General features: G+C 44.4%; 6 protein-coding genes across 6 annotated transcripts; 5 read left to right on the top strand and 1 right to left on the bottom strand.

Moving 5' to 3' along the window:
• Positions 1-1,913: 1,913 nt before the first annotated feature.
• TbgDal_VIII320 (RNA-binding protein, putative) lies at positions 1,914-6,047 on the top strand (the record flags this gene model as incomplete). Its single annotated transcript, XM_011777054.1, has 1 exon — positions 1,914-6,047. One exon carries the CDS (start codon positions 1,914-1,916, stop codon positions 6,045-6,047), a length of 4,134 nt encoding a protein of 1,377 aa, XP_011775356.1.
• Positions 6,048-8,305: 2,258 nt separating this feature from the next.
• On the top strand, positions 8,306-11,284 carry TbgDal_VIII310 (DNA repair and recombination helicase protein PIF1, putative; the record flags this gene model as incomplete). Its single annotated transcript, XM_011777053.1, has 1 exon — positions 8,306-11,284. The coding sequence occupies one exon, from the start codon at positions 8,306-8,308 to the stop codon at positions 11,282-11,284; it is 2,979 nt and encodes a 992-aa protein (XP_011775355.1).
• Positions 11,285-11,827: 543 nt separating this feature from the next.
• TbgDal_VIII300 (PPIase, putative) lies at positions 11,828-12,175 on the top strand (the record flags this gene model as incomplete). Its single annotated transcript, XM_011777052.1, has 1 exon — positions 11,828-12,175. One exon carries the CDS (start codon positions 11,828-11,830, stop codon positions 12,173-12,175), a length of 348 nt encoding a protein of 115 aa, XP_011775354.1.
• A 456-nt stretch (positions 12,176-12,631) lies between these two features.
• TbgDal_VIII290 (hypothetical protein, unlikely) lies at positions 12,632-13,087 on the bottom strand (the record flags this gene model as incomplete). Its single annotated transcript, XM_011777051.1, has 1 exon — positions 12,632-13,087. The coding sequence occupies one exon, from the start codon at positions 13,085-13,087 to the stop codon at positions 12,632-12,634; it is 456 nt and encodes a 151-aa protein (XP_011775353.1).
• A 403-nt stretch (positions 13,088-13,490) lies between these two features.
• On the top strand, positions 13,491-14,000 carry TbgDal_VIII280 (conserved hypothetical protein, conserved; the record flags this gene model as incomplete). The annotated part of the gene is made up of 1 exon (XM_011777050.1): positions 13,491-14,000. The coding sequence occupies one exon, from the start codon at positions 13,491-13,493 to the stop codon at positions 13,998-14,000; it is 510 nt and encodes a 169-aa protein (XP_011775352.1).
• Positions 14,001-14,314: 314 nt separating this feature from the next.
• On the top strand, positions 14,315-15,187 carry TbgDal_VIII270 (hypothetical protein, conserved; the record flags this gene model as incomplete). Its single annotated transcript, XM_011777049.1, has 1 exon — positions 14,315-15,187. The coding sequence occupies one exon, from the start codon at positions 14,315-14,317 to the stop codon at positions 15,185-15,187; it is 873 nt and encodes a 290-aa protein (XP_011775351.1).
• Between the last annotated feature and the right edge of the window lie 1,237 nt (positions 15,188-16,424).

Raw genomic sequence — 16,424 nt, 5'->3', positions numbered from 1 at the left:
TTTTTTTTTTTAAAAAAGGGAAAAGTAGAAAAAAATAAACAAACAAAAGCAAAAATATAAAGTTACACTCCGAAATTCTTTGTTTCTCTTTTCCCTTTTTTGTCTCACTCCGTCATCCTCCGGTCTTTTCTGTTTGATACTAAACAGGAAGCGGAAGAAGACAATCAGCCGCCGCTGCTGAAGAACAGAAGAAAGAAGAATTTTTTTTTTTGTACGCATACTTTTTTTTTTTTTTACGTGAAATCTATTTTCACAGCTTCCCACTACTTTTCTTAGCTCATTTTTTTTTTTGTAGCCACTTATCACTTTCTCTTTTTTTTTATCTTCCCCGGGAGAAATTTTCGAAAACAAAACAAAACAAAAACAAAATTTAAAAAATATATATATATCAACTCCCCCCTCCAAATTAAAAGAAAAAAACAACAACAAATCAAGAGGAACGAAGAAAAAAAAAAGAAAACCCGATAGAATTTGCGCTGTTTGAGAGCGATAAAAAAACAAACAAACAAAAAAAAGAAAAAAGAAAAAAATAAAACATACAAGAACAGAAATTGTGGTGTGGAGAAATACCAAGGTTGTTTCACCGAGGGCACTTATACAACAAATAAAAAAGAAATATTTTTTTTCTTATTCTTCAATATTCAAAAAAAAAAAGGAAGAAAAGAAAAGAAGAATTTCGATACATTTAGAAAAGAGTAAAAGGTAAAGAAACACACACACACACACACAGAGAGAAACAAACACAAACACACACACATACACAATCGAGCACAAAGTACATATAAATATATATAAGTATATATTTATATATATTTCTATTATATTCGTAAGCCCTCCATTTAGTACGAGAAAGGAGGAGATAAACGATATAAATAAAACAAAAATAAAGAATTAAAAAAAAAATAATAATAACCTGGGCAGAGTCAAGAAAATATAAAAGAAAAAACACAAGGAAGGGAACCACAAGCAGAGGAAAGTAAGGAAAAGGGTTAGAATCAACTGAAGTAGAAGCAATTACATTACACCAAAACACCCTTATCAGGTAAGCGTAAGTGGGGTAGCAGAAAAAGAAAAAAAAAAAGAAAAGTCAGAAAAAGACGAAAAGGAGAAACCTCGAAAGAAAAGAAATATCAAAAATAAAAAAAAAATAGGAAAGGTTTCGAGTGAGTTCAAACAGAACTCTCGCTTGTTGTCGTTGTTTTTTTTGTTTTGTTTCCTCCTTTTTTTACCCTCCTTTTTCTCTTCTTCTTAATTTTACTTCCCCAGGGCACAAACCGCAGCATTTGTTGCGTGTGCCACTCATATATATTTTTGTATCTGGGAAGGCCTTGTTTCGATTACTCGCTTTGTCCTTTCATTCTTATTATTGAATTTATTTTCGTTTTTGTTTTTGCGTGTGTGTTTTGTGAGCATAACCACCGCGCAGAGATTTCTCATCAAAACAACAACACCGAACACCTCATTTTTGTCAACAGCTGCGGTGTTACGCATTTTGTTTATTACTTAGAAAAAAAGAGCAGCGTTGATATATTAAAAATTAAAAATAACACAGGAACAACAACTACAACAAAAAAAAAAAAGAACTCGACAGTATTTGGTTGCTGGAGACGCGATCGAAAGGGAATAACTTTTCATTTGGCGCTGCACAACCTCAAAAATAGAGAAGAAACGAAAGTAAATAAATAAAAAACGAGAGGCACATCGTTTCTACAGCATTACTGCAATAAAATAAATATTTAGCATCGGGAAAGGAGAGTGTCGTTAGTTGTTGTTTTCATTTTTCTTTGTGGGGACGAGAAACTTGAGCTTTTGTGAAAGCTTCACTAAATTTTGTTTGTTTGTGCTTTTTTTTTAAAAAAAAACTTCTTTCTGTTGTTGCGTGTGCGTGTGTGTATTTTGTTTTACGTTGGGCAATGATAACTCCAGAAACGGCAGGAACTACTTCCACTGTTTCTCAACCCCAACCAACCAAGAGGGACTCCGGTTCATCCATAGCGTCGGTGCAGCTCACTTCTCCTGCAAGCAGTGAACCACCAACGCAGAAAGGATTCACGGTGGAGGCCGCTTCTTTAACCACTGCAAATGACATTCAGATGGAGAAGGTCACTGGTACCTCATCTCAATCAAGTGAAACTACAGCAGCGCACTGTTGGCCCCTCGTGAATGACGGCGCCGGAGCTGCAGCATCCACCAAGTCGACATTAAACCCTGAGGCGAAAGAATTTCATGTGCCGATGGGTGCTGTTGGCTTCGCAGTCCCTGCTGTACCCAACCCAATGGATCTGCACGCAATGCTTCAAAACCCCCTCTTGTATTGTCAGCCTGCCCCAATGACGCCAATGGCAATGCCGTGGCCTCCGAGTCGTGGTGGTATTGCAAATGATGGGATGATTGCACCTCCAGAGAAGAACGTGGCGGCACGATGGCCCGCGAGTACGCCCAGCGTACGCGTAATGGCTTCACACGACAGCTCCAGTGGTAACAGCGGGAGCACTGCCGCCAATACCCAAAATTCTGTGTCACAATCACCACAGTCACTCACCTCCCAAATCATGCTGGCATTCGCTTCTGAGTGCAGCAATTACCATATTGTCGCCGTTTTCAACCTCGAGTCGCGTACAACAAAGGAGGAGCTGTTGAACATATTCTTTCCCATGAATGCAAAGAAAGCAGAAATTTTGCCGCAACACTTCTCCCTGCGTCCGAATCGACGCGCAGGCGCTGTGTTCTTTCCCTCTAAGGCGTTTGCTGCTGTGGCCGTCGAGAAGTTTAATGATTTTGTGCCTAATGGACAGCACCAGCCACTCCGAGTAATCTATTGTGACCCGGAAGCGCCACCTGCTCAAAGTTTGCCAGTGTCTCCAGATGCAACTCGCAGTGTAACGTCGATGTCAGGCAAGCAAAAGCAGCAACAAACGCAACGTACGCAGCAACAGCCAACATGGGGTCTCTCCTCCTCAGCGAAGCCATGGCGGTTACCTCCAGGTACTGAACTCTACAAAACACACATGGAAATGTGCCGCTTTATTCAGAGCAATTCACACATGAATAGAGCCTCCGGGAAGCACGTCGTCGCGATACACGGTTTGGATCCAGAAGTGGCTCATTCCGTTTTAAGTCAGAACTTTATTCAAAAGGGTGCTGAGTGCTTCGATATGTGGCCCCCTAAATCATGCAGCTTCGCGACAACCCCTATGGCCTGCAGCAGTGTTAGCGCTCTGGTGTACTATAATGAAGAGGCGACGGCGATGGAAGCAGTGTCGTTATTTCAGTTGAAACCACCCGAGGGACAGGCGCAACCAATTGATGTTGTTCACCTCAACAAACTGTTTGACTTTCACCCCGGCGGTGTGGCGCTTGCTGGTAACCAGTCAATCGCTGACGTAGCCGGTGGGAATGATACAAGTGCTACTTACTCTGCGTTGCATGACACATCTAACATGGCTGTGTTGGACGAGATAGACGATTTTTTCAAGAGGACATACAGTGGTCGTGATCTGTTTCTTGTTGGTGTGCACAACCTGTTAGCAACGATGGACAAAAAATCTCTTTTCGCGCTTTTTTCGCGCTATGGGGCTCTCAGTGCAGAAATATTTCCAGATATTGTCCAACTTTCTGGTGGCCCAAGGCGCAGTGGGCTGATATTCTTCGATAAGGAGGGCACTGCACGTGACGCTGCTGAAAAATTGAACGGTTCCTACGCTAAAGGGCAGTTATTCCCCATGGTTGCGCGCTACCTTTCTAAACCAAGCGGCCGAGATCCTGTCAGTGGTACGGCAGCCTCTGAAGCGGCAGTGGAGTCCGGTACGATGTTAAAACCATTTCGGAGGAATGTTGCAAGTGACGTGAATGACCTATGTGCTAGAGTTGGGAATAATGCTCTACTTCGTGAGGTGGTTGAAGAGCTTCATGCCAACGTCGTGGATGTCAATGTGTTAACTGATAAGATGCAGCAGCTGCTTACTAACCCAGAGGCAACAGAAAAGACGGCGGAGCAACTTGCCACAGCGTTAACCGACACACTCATTGCATTTGGGCACCACGCACAAGCACTTTCAACACCACTGGTAAATGCCTTGTTATCACTCCACGAAAAGATGCGGATCCCCCGCAGGGGTGGTAGGGATAATGTGGGAGTGGAAAATGGTGAAGACCCCGACCTGATTATGGGCAGGAACATAATTTTCATTTCGAAGATCGCACGGTCGCTCGTGCACCTCTTTATCAGCAACGACAAACCAGATGAGTCTCGAAAAGTGGCAGCTGTGTTGAGTGCCTATCTCTTCCAGTATTGTTACTTGAAGAAAAGTCCGTATGAATTGGCAGTCAAGATTATCAAGGAGCACGAGGTTGCGCTCAGGAGTGCAAAGGAATTTGAAAGAAGTCGACCGCTATCAACTAAACCCGCCGTCCTGTTTGGAGCGGGGAAGGGTGAAGAGGATGTTCACAAACCGTGCCTCATTCTGCTTGCTTGCCTAGAGGAATTCACGTCTTTGTGGAGGAAGAACAATAAGTCGCGCGCCAAAAAAGATCCGTACCGCAAGGAATACGACCATTGTCTCGAGGGACTGCTGCCACTCGACTCGGCACAGGGTGGAGGAAATTCTTCATTGTGTGCCAGTGCTCGACCAACCCCAAGGCGTGTCATAGAGAAAGTGACACCTGTGAATGCTAACGGTACAAGTAATAGTTCACCGGGTCTTACATATACATCGCCATCTTCTCACCGAGTCACCACTCGTGGTGAACCGATGGACATCAGCAGCTCCCACGATGTCTCAGTGGAATGTGCCTCTCCCCACTCAGCAACGCCCGTTTCGTTACCGCATGGTGACGCATCGACCCCGTCAATGTTCTTCCGCCACTGTGGAAGCAGCGCGGCAATGAGTTTGATCCAAAAACAGGTGCAGCAGCAGCAACAGCATTTGCAACAACAACAGCAACAGCAACATCGTGCGTCACAAGTGAGGCCACAACTTTCTGAAGCAGCCACGGGGCTGGACTCCGCAAAAACGTTTTCAGGTCCACGAGGAGGTGGCTACGCCCCAAGTGTTTACACACAGGCCGAATTGATGGACCGAACAGTATACATCACGAAACTTCCCTCGACACTTCGCCGAGCACAATTTCGTCGACTTCTTACATACTTTGGTGAGCTTAATAAGGTTCGATTGTGCCGTGATGAAAATCAAGTTCCACCAAAGGGGGATATTACTGGAGTGGGAAGGAATGGCTCTGAACTGGGTGCCCCCGCCCCAACGCTGTGGTTTAGTTTCGTGGAGTTTGCGGAACCGAGCAGCTCGAAGGCAATTGTTGAGTACTTCCGCAACGCCACCTTCACCAGTAAACCATTCAGTTTTCTCCTGGACACACCTAAGGGAATGCCGGAGGCTAGCTACTTTACCGTGCAAGACATCCAAAGTTTGTTGAATGTTCGCACAAGCCCGGCCCGAAACCCCATTCATGATCAGTTGTCGCTCGACGCGGTTTTGACGTACTCGTTCCCACCTGTAAGTGTGGTGTGTACTGAGCCCTGCCGCTTCGGAATAGAGCATGGGGAGAAAACTATTGACTCTGCAATTGATGCAAGCCCATTCTCAGCATTTGGTTCCTCTTGCAACATGGGTTTAACACCTGCAGCGCGAATGCGTGTGACGACGAAACCTTTGACAGATGTGCAGCGACATCAACCACCGGTGGGAACATGTGGTGAACAAACGAAAGACGCTGATGCTTCGGATGATGACTCGCTTATTGAAGACATTATGGACAGAGGTGTAAAGTTGGCAGCAGACCGTACGTATGCAAAGGGGTCAAGGGAAATGCCGCATGAGGCAAGCAGACACACGACTTCGTTCGATTCATTTGTAAAGGAAATGTGTGGGAAGTTAGGGGAGGCCGATGTGCGTGAGTTCGCGGTATTTGGAGATGTTTCCCAGCAGAGCATGGCCCCCGCAAACGCCCTTCGCGAAAAGGAACCGAACAATTACAGTATGATTTGGGGTAGTCATGCCTTCGGTGAAGTGTTGATGGACGATGGTCGTTAAGGAGGATGCAACGCGCACTATTGCGGTACAACCCATAAGTAAGTGTGTAAATATCTATCAACGAATTGTTTATATGCTTTGGTGGCAAAAAGGAGGAGGGGCACACAGTTATAGAGAGTGTGATACAGCCACATAATTTCCTCATTTTTTGTTTTCCTTTTTTTTTTCTGCTGGGTTGTTTCCTTTACTTGGTTGCTCACCCATGTTGTGTTTTTATGATTTTTCATTTTTATTTTTCTTCTGTTTTCTCCTTTAGATGCATATGCACTGTGTCCACGGGGTGTTTGATATATCAACATATCTATATTTATGTGTGTACGTATATGCATGCATCTGTACCACTCACCCTAAATTTGTTACTTGTTTTCCTTTTTTTTTTTTGTTAACGTTGTTTGTTGCAGCCATACTTTCTTTCCTCCTCTCTTCATACACCTACACACACATACGCATGTTTACACATGTACATTTGTATAAACATACGTATATATATATATATATATATATATATATATATATATATATATACGCATTCATATATCCTTTGACCTCTCACCACCCCTTTTTACCTTTTCATGACTTACAATCATGCAGCAGCACTCTGCACGGTGAAGCGACCTCGTGAACAGGTGTTGTCCCTGTTTTTTTTTTGTGTGTGCGCTTTTTTTTCTTTTTTATTTTCGTCCCTCCCTTTTATCTTTCTTATTACGAAGCGAATATGTGGAATATAGGAGAGATGTGATCAATGAAGCGGGAAAGAACAAACGGAAAAAAAGACAGGAAAAGGAAAGCAAGTGCTGTGAAGGAGGGGAAGAGATGCGCCGGGAGATAAGATGCGTACATATTTTTTTTTCTTGTAATGTGTACATATATATGTGTGTACTAGCTTCGTATCTTCTGTTTAATTATTGTGTAGAAGAGACTAAAGTCCGGTGGCCACGTCAGGCATTTTAACGTCTCTGATTTATATTGGCAGTGGGAAGAGAAGAAGGTCGCTACATTTGCGTGTGTGTGTGTGTGTGTGTGTGTTTGTGTGGGGAGGAGTGTGGAACGGGAAACCGCCACCAATGCTTGAAGAATGGTCAAGGGAAAAGGAATTGATGTTGCAGTGAGGAGATTGTTTTTTTTTTAATCTTTCACACAGCTTTCTCAAAAATCAACACGCATCAGTTTTGTGCGTCCCTTGTACGTTTCCTCTACATCTCACGAACCACAATTTTTGTACTCTGTTTTACTTTTTTTTTTTTTTCTCTGTCGCCTTTATGTCACCATATGAGGTGAATAAACTTTAATCGGTATTGGGTCCCCCTGGCGATTTGTCAGTTGTGGCACACTCCGAACTTTCACTGCAAAATCTTTTAAATTCTTTCATTTAAGGAAAAGCATTCTTCCTTTCTTCCTTTTTTTTGTTTTTATCATTAGGTTTAGTGTATTATGCCGTCTTTCTGGGAGGTGTGCCGCATTTATTTGACTCATGCCATTAGTGTGTGTGTCATTTTTCTCCCTTACACATGATTATTGGCGAATGCGCATCGTGGTTACAGTTTAACTGAAAAAAATTAAAAAAAAAAAGAACAAGGCTCAACTTTTCCTTGCAAGCGGGGGAAAGAATGAGGGCAAGCAGATTTATACAAATTGGGACACACAATTTTTTATATTAATGCCACTTTTTCGTAATGATGCAACTTATGTCTTGCTCCTTCGACATGCTACAGTGCGTACATATGCTAAAGGAGTTTGGGGGAAGACCACTCGCTCTACCCCATTGTTATCTTATTTTTGTAATGGACCCCATTTTTTTTTTTTTTTTGCGTTTGTTTTCTTCTTTGGTTAAACCTTTAAAGCACTCTCTCAGGGATGTTTGTGACACGTGTTGAGATGCCAACCATCGTTTTGACAGGCATGTGAGTTATCATATTTTTCGTGCAGGTACGACGGTCTTATCCCACATTTATTTTTCATTTGTTGTAACCGCTTGGTGATTCGCCTTTTTATTGGGTTGCAGTAAACTTTAATGCATGGCTTAAAGGAGAAACAGAAGGAGTTATCCTTTAGAACGATTTGGTTGAACAATTTCGAGAGGTAAACCCTATTTATGTTATCAAAATTCGGTAGCACTGTCACGAACATTTCTACTTGGTAAGTGGAAGGGGGAGTAATGGCCACCTGAATGAGCATTCTTTACCCAACCTTCATATTATCTTCACATAAGGATTCCTCCGTGCGGACATAAAGTTTAGGGTTTGTGGAATTTTTCTCAGATGTGGGATGGGCCGCTACGAAGTCGCCAGAACCTGCGTACAGTTGCGAAGCTTCGGTCGTCTGGTTGTCCCCTCACCCAATCTGCCATACATCCCACAACTACTTCCCCTTCCGAGGGGGAAACCGCATCTGAAATTCTTCAAGGTCAGGCGTCTGCTGGTTATATCGAAGAGCAACAGTTACCTGCCACCAGCTCTCAGTTGGAGATGAGCGGTGACAGCAACGCAGCCAGTGACAACAATGTGGTTATTATGACGAAGCGGCAACGTGACGACTTGTCTCAAGCTAGCCAGGCTGAGGTTCTGTCTCGTTTGCGCACGGAAGATGCTCAAGGGCCCGCAGAAAACAACGGAGCACAATCTGATTTGGCGTTGCATTCCTGCGACATGGAAGAGCGAGTTGATTCTAGTAAACTGAACCTGAATCACGTTACCGTTAATAAGCATTCTCCACCAGCATCGAAATCCGCCGGAATTTCGCAGCAGAACGATGATGGGGGATGCGGAGCTTCGGAGAACGTCAACAACACCACCACTGCAGCGTCGAAACAGAGAGGAAAGCTTTTACTTGACTCGTCTTCGTCTAATTGCACCCCAAAACAACAGGCCCAACAAGCTGTCACACAAGTGCCGGAATGGGAGCTGTCTCACGAACAAGAGCGTATCTTTGATATTGTCGTAAACCACCGCCGCTCCGTATTTCTTACTGGTGGTGCAGGTACGGGCAAGTCCCACCTCCTTCGTGCAATCATTGCTGCACTACCACTTTCCACCACCTTCGTCACCGCAACGACCGGGTTAGCGGCACTTAATTTGGGTGGGACGACACTGCACAGTTTTTCAGGATGTGGCTTCGTTGACCAACATACCAGCACACATCAAATGGTATATAGAAATGTTCTTGGACGAAAGAAAGCTAGGGCTAATTGGAGAAAGTGCCGCGTGCTCGTTGTGGATGAGGTATCTATGTTGGATGCATGGTTCTTTGACATGTTGGAGTACGTCGCACGGCACATTCGAGGGTGTCGAAAGCCCTTTGGTGGTATTCAGTTGGTGCTATCCGGTGATTTTCTGCAGCTTCCACCGGTAAATAAGCACAGCCCTAAACAAGAAACTCGCCTGTGTTTTGAAGCGAAGTCATGGCCCCGCGTCAACCCGCTGGTGTGCACGTTGTCTCATCAATTCAGGCAGAAGGATAAGGAATTCTTCTCGCTTCTTAACGAAGTTCGTGTTGGCGCCCTAACTGCCCCGTCTCTTGGGTTGTTAAGCTCATTATCGGTCATTACCACTGTATCGTTTGTCGATGAGGAGAAACTGAAGTTGAAACGGGAGGTAGGAGCTGAAGCTGTTGACATTATTACGGACAGTAAGGGTAGAACACGACGACAACGTCAGGATGGTTTCACCATCTTGCGTGCGCGCCGTTCTGAGGTTGATGCCATAAACACAGAAAAGTTTGGTGAACTCGACACAGAGATTTACAGCTACAAGGGGGCGCACCGTGGCGAGGGTCATTTCCCATCTGACTTGCCTTCCACGGTATCCGTGCGAGCTGGTTGCCGCGTGATGCTTCTAGCTAACCTGGATCTTAGTGCCGGTCTGGCGAATGGTAGTATTGGAACCGTCGAAAGTTTCGTTAGCAGCAAATTACATCAGACCGCAAATCCTTCGACGAAGGATGACTTGCAACATTTGGCTGACCACATGATGCTACCAGTAGTTCGCTTCGATCACAAAGGTAAGCAGGGGCCAGGAGATGGTGGTGGTGCGGCTGCTGGTCGGTTGGTGGTAATTGAACCACATCGATGGACAATGCGTCAAGGCGACTCTGATGTTAGTTGCAGCATTCAGATTCCTCTTCAGTTGGCGTATGCTATTACTATACACAAGTCACAGGGCATGTCTCTTTCGCATGTGAATGTTGACTTCGCCGGTATTTTTGAGGAGGGACAAGCATATGTGGCCCTTTCACGGTGTACTGACGTGGCGAACCTGGTGATTGAAAACTTCGACGCCCAGCGGGTGAATCCCAACATCAAGGCATTAGCATACTACAGGGCACTGGAGTTTGTCGGCACCGAGCATAGGGAGGCAGAAAAAAAACTTATCGACAACGGAAACAAAATGAATCCTTGGGGTCCATACGATGTTGAGGATTTCGAAGCCTCGGATGATGATAACGGAGGTGCGGTCAAGAAAGAGGTCGTGGAAAACCTTACCTATGACGCTGAAAATATTTCTTGCATGGTAGAGCAATTCCGCCAGAGATACATGCCGCAATACATTATGTTTTCAACTCTGCGCCGACGAGTCCTGTCCAACACGGAAGATGCGGCACGCGTAAAGGGTGCGTTGTTAGTAATGGACACGACGTCGCTACTAGCGTTAACTAACATGACGGGTCCCACATCATTGTATCAAACAATATTTACTGAACGCGGGAACATGATGAGAGTTCCGCGAGTGGTGAAGGAAGAACTACTGTTCTTGGCGTCGACGGATGTTAAGGAAGTGAGCAGCGTTACGACGCCAACACTTCATAGTTTCTGCAGCACTTGCTCTAGCACTCCATGTTCGACTGGTTTTAGCTATGATTTTGTTGAAGTAGTGAGCTGTGCTCTTAGCATTATGGAAAATGCAAAATGTGACTTTCTTTTGGATGAACAGCGTGAGGGCGAGGCTAATTCGCTTCCGCCGGTGATCCAAGAATGGAGGTCACTGTCTCCACTACTAATGCTAAACTCGTCCCCTGATACGGGTGAAAAGGATGCTCCGAGTGTGATCGGATTCGGCGAGCGCTCTCGAGAGCAGCATCACTCCACATTAATGTTTGCTTCTTTCCTTGTAAGCAGGTATAGCGGAAACGGCGCGGTATACGTTTGCACGGAAACCGTTGAGCTCGCGGCGCGGGCATTAGCCATTGGGTTGCGCGTCTGTTCGATCGCGTATTTATGCAATCGCCCCCGAAGGGTGAACTGACTCTATGCATGGCACTCAGGTGGGACTACCTATTGTGTGTTTGCGGGTCCTTTGAAACCAGGTGTTCATAGATATTCAGTGTGCGTATTCATGTCTAGTTGTTGATACGCAAATGATAAGTTTTTTTCCACTTTTTTTGTTAGCATATTACCTCCGTTCCTTCTTGAATGGTGGCGTGGAGGAGTTATCTATCTACCTACCTATATATATATATACATTACTTCATCTACGGTACGTCATGCTTTTGGTGTACACACTCTAACAGCTATTTTATATTTTCTGGTTAACAATCATTTTTTGAGTGATTATTTTCCCACACCTTTCCCAGCGTTCACACACCTCTTTATTGTGATGACACTGATGGTAGTGAAAGGTTGTGGTGCATCCCTGGATTTAATAATCTGTGCCATGAGGAGAATGTGGAAGCAATGCGGTTAAGGTGGCCCCGTTTACAAAAATTTCTATCTTCTTCTAACATTACATTTAATTATGTGAGAACCGTTTCCGAGGTCAAATAATTAAGGGTTTCGACATCAGCGCTTCATGTCCGACAAGCTGAGAGCAGCTCACCTGCTGGTGAAATTCAGTGGCAGCCGCAATCCGGTTTCGCGTCGTACTGGAGATTCTACTGCAGATGTGACATACGAGGACGCCATCAAGGAACTGCAGAAGTGGTCGCAACGCATTGCCTCTGGAGAGGTGAGTTTTGAAGAGGCGGCTTCACAACGCAGTGACTGTGGAAGTTACGCTTCTGGAGGGGATTTGGGTTTCTTTTCTAGTGGGGAGATGATGAAGCCGTTTGAAGATGCCGTTCGGGCCCTCAAGATTGGCGATATAAGCCCTATTGTTCAAACTGACAGTGGGTTGCACATTATCAAGAGGCTCGCGTGAGGTGATGTCCATTAAAATTATAACCAGTGCACATTTATTTATTTTTTTATTATTATTTTGCTTGAAATGATACCATTGAACGATAGATAATAGACAAGACTAACCGTCGGGCGGATGGATGTGTAGGGGTAGATTGATTATGTCGGTGGTTGAAGATATTGTTCAGAAGTGAGGGAAGGTGAAGTTCAATTTGTGTATGGTAGCAGAAAAGAGGAACAAAGAAGTAAGAAGTGCCAGGAGACAAACTGATGCTGCCATCAGATATGTAATCACAACGGTACATCAACAGCATTCTCTGTTAGCCTCACGCTGACGTGGTTATCTGCCGTTATTCTCCTGAATTGTTAATTATTGTGCGGATGTATCTTTATGGAGGGGAGCGTTAGTCAGGCCTTTGTTGTTAATGTCGCTGAAGTTCCCTTTCCCCGATTTTTGGTTTTCTTTTTGGTAAGTTTCTTACGCTAAATGTGCGTGCGTGTTTGCAGGGTTCCAGTTACGACTATGCCTGGATAACATTATATCTTCTTCCTCTCCTAAATCATCATCCATGCCCTTATCTGCCTCCTGTATTATTATTATTATTATTATTTCCCCCCCTAAAGGATCAGTTCTATTGAAGAAATGAACCGGCGTGTAATAGCACCTGCAACACCACATGGAAGTGGCGCGTAGGAAAAGTGGGTGAGTGATAACAACATCTGATGTTTGGTGCAGAGTAGTGGTTGCAGTGACTCTCCTTTTTCCGTAATCTTTTCGGGAAATTTGTTGCCAGTGCGTGCGTTCGAGGGTTTTTACGAGGGGGAGGGGAAGCAGGAAAGGTGAAAATTGTACCACTGATTTTTTTTTTTGTGTGTGTGTGGTAAATAGGGTACTGCTGCGTTCGACGTATTGCAAGTGCGATTTTCCACACATCTTTTTAAATAAAAGGGTGTGTGGAAAACTAAATCATGAAGATTCGACGACTCACGGAGCTTTGATGCAGATAAACATCGGTTACTGCGTGTGTATGAATCTAAAGGAAAAAACTGTTATATCTACATAAATGCGTAACGGCTCTTTGTTTGCAGTTACTGTTTGCTAGTATCAGCGTCATACACGTGGCGTGAGCTACCTTTTGAGGAAAAAAAAAAAATGCGAACACTAGCCCACACACTGCACTCACTTGCCCTGCTCCACATTAGCTGTGTAGATAATTAGTTTTTGCGGGTCACTGGATTTCTTTTTTTAATTTTTATGAATCACTCTCTTTTGTTAATTACACTAAAGGGAGGGACTTGTTAGTCATAGCTCTCACACATTCGCTGCAGCTTGGGATATGTTCTCTTCGACATTTAGGCGTTTAGCTATCCGTCCCTTGAACAGGGTGACGATGGTCGGGGCTATGCATGACATACAAGTAGGATTTCTTGACCGTTGCAGCGTGTTCCAATTCACACTCACTTGTACTGTTCTTGACTTTCAAAAGGTAGCGGAGCCACAACCAAAGTCTCCAGGAAGTTTGCCATCGTCTACACGCACGGCTCCAAACGCGAATGGAGAGGAGGTTGAGAAGCACATTAATAAGGAACAGTACACCGTTAGATGTCTCGGAAGTGAGGCTTACACAGAGGCACTAAAAAATTACCTTGATGATGGCTGCATAGTTCGTGTAATAGGACGTTTGAAAACCACTGAAGTCGTGGATGCTGGTAAGAAACAACCGTTTCCGTGCATCATTGTCGAGCAGGGACGGTGGAGTACCGTTTCGCTTGTGCATTCCTTACGGAAGCAACGGAGAGATTGGCAGCTGCAGAACATACTTACATCAGTCGCTACGTTGGAGTGAAGGGTGTAATTCATAAGACGTGTAATGTTTCTAGTCGTGTTGTTGCCATTGTTAACTTCGCCACTTTGTGGCAGCCATTCCTATGTTACGGCAATCTGGCGACGTCAGTTGGTTTTATATGTTTGCCTAGTTCGCAGATTTTTACAGCGATCTTTCCGTTTTGTTTTTTTTAAATTCACTGTTAGGTGGTTCCACAGCGACAAAGGAGGTCACAGGTACATTATCTCAGACAGAGGGCAACTGCTGCCGACCACTCACGTGTTGAATTCCTTATTGTTAAATTTGATTAACTTTTAGCGCACGTTTTTTGGTGGATGTCTCTACTAGTGGCGGGTGCAACAGGTGCGATTGGCCGCCGTGTGGTGTTTGAGGCTCTGCGGCGTGAGGAGTTTATTCGCGTCGTGGCCCTCACAAGGAGTTGCCCATCGGAAGATGTTGCGGCACTTTTCGGTTTTTCGCTGGAGGGCATAAATGGTAACAAGACTGAAAAGGAAGCTTCTTCATTATTAACTAGAGAGCAAATGGCCCGTCTGCACACCGTAACGTTCGATTGGGAGGATTTCTGCCGTTTCTGGGAGGAACAACGAGAGAATGCTGACAAAACTCATAGGAAGACGCAGAGCTCCGCAGAGGTGCGTTACCGCGATATATTCAGCGGCCACACGTACGTTGCCATGTGCCTTGGGACCACTCGCCGTGATGCAGGGAGTGCCACCAAATTCAAACGCTGCGATTATGACTATGTTGTCGCCTTTGCAGAGGCAGTAAAAAGATTTAGTGGTTCAACCCTCCTTAACTATGCGCAGGTGAGCGCACAACTGGCTAACAAGAACTCTTGCTTTCTTTATCCACAAACGAAAGGTCGAGCAGATGCTTCAGTAGAGGAACTTCAATTATCGCGGTTGTCCATCTACAGGCCAGGTTTATTAGACAGGGGGGAGAAAACACGAGCAGTTGAGAAGATTGCGAAATGGTTCGTTAGAGGATTGCCGGTGGAGACGTGCGGTAAGGCGATTGTAAGAGATTTCCTGCATTGCAGTGATGTGGTTGCTACTGAGGCGGAGACAAGCACCTCTTCTGTGCACTGCGCTGGAAAGAAACAGGAGTTATCACAACGCTCCGGTGTAGTTTGCTATTTCGGAAACAATGAAATTATCAAGGAAGCTTCTGCTCTCTCCACCCCGTAAGCTAGTGTTCGCGTCACTTAGTCGAAGTTGTGCGTTGTTATGGAGGTTATGAAACATCATGTAATTCTTTAGTCGTTCACATTCGTTTGTAGTAACTTTATTACCCCTTATTGTTATTTATTTATATTTGCTGCGACGGGAGTAGCAACTTGGTGGGTGTGTCGGGTAGTCGCTGCGACTTGCCTTTTTATTGACATAGCCAGCATTAACTTACGGCTTAACAGGTTGTTTACAGGTGAATATGGACATACACCTTCTCAAACGTCCTGTGACACCACATTTTATTATTTCCAACCTGCATTTGAAATGCAATAGTGTGTTTCCTTCCCTCGTTTGTTGGGAGATGCTTTGTCATATATATATATATATTCTTTTGTAAAGCTCCTTTACATATCTGGTGCTACGACATTGTCCATTTTGGTTTTGTGCCACGTTTTTTTATAAACAAAAATGTAGTAGCCGCAACAAGGTTCCGCTCTCCATTTGCGCGAAATACAACTGAGAACTGAGAGTGAAGACGATGCGTAGTGCATATCGTTGCTTCCGGATGAATTGACGGTACCTAATTTCTATGTGGCTCATTCGTCCTTTTATTCCACCGCAGCTTGAAATTAAACTTCGGTACTTTTTTTTCTTAATACCGTATAGCTTGCGGAGGATCCTTTTTGCCGTACTCCCTTTCACTAAATTTTGAATGGTAGTGATTCGTGAACGTTTCCTAGCATCCAAACAAATGTGTGCCGTTTGTTTTATCTTTTGGTACCGCAGTTGCTATTGCGATTGAGGTGACTCTCTGGGATAATTTTATTTTGTGTGTGTAACTGTATTTGTAAAGTGTGAGGGTCAATTTCTTGTGGCATATGTTGTGTCAGGAGATAAAAATTCTTATTATCCACAGTTGTTTGAGTAAATGAAATTTATGGACTCTCCACCGAATCTTTCACCGATGACATTTTAAACGTTCTGTTGCTGAGTGTGAGGATGTTTTTTTCTTTTTTTAATCACCTTCACTGCATAGGATTAACCACAGACACTTTTCTTCTTTTCGTAATGGCAGTGACGCTGTTGTGTCTTCTGGAAGATACACTCCTCTGCAGAGTGTTGTGACGAGATGTTGTTTTTTTATAATTTTTACGCCGAAGCATTTGTTTTTTTTTTGTTAGAGGTTGTCTCCCCTCTGTAGTACTCGAAAGTGCGAGGTAAATGCAGTGACGCGGTGGTTCCAATCACAATTGAT

Source organism: Trypanosoma brucei, chromosome 8 (assembly GCF_000210295.1).
Source record: "Trypanosoma brucei gambiense DAL972 chromosome 8, complete sequence".
In the NCBI taxonomy this organism is placed as follows: Eukaryota; Euglenozoa; class Kinetoplastea; order Trypanosomatida; family Trypanosomatidae; genus Trypanosoma; species Trypanosoma brucei.
The sequence above is the reverse complement of the archived record's forward strand: the minus strand, read 5'-3'. Positions and strand labels throughout refer to the sequence as shown.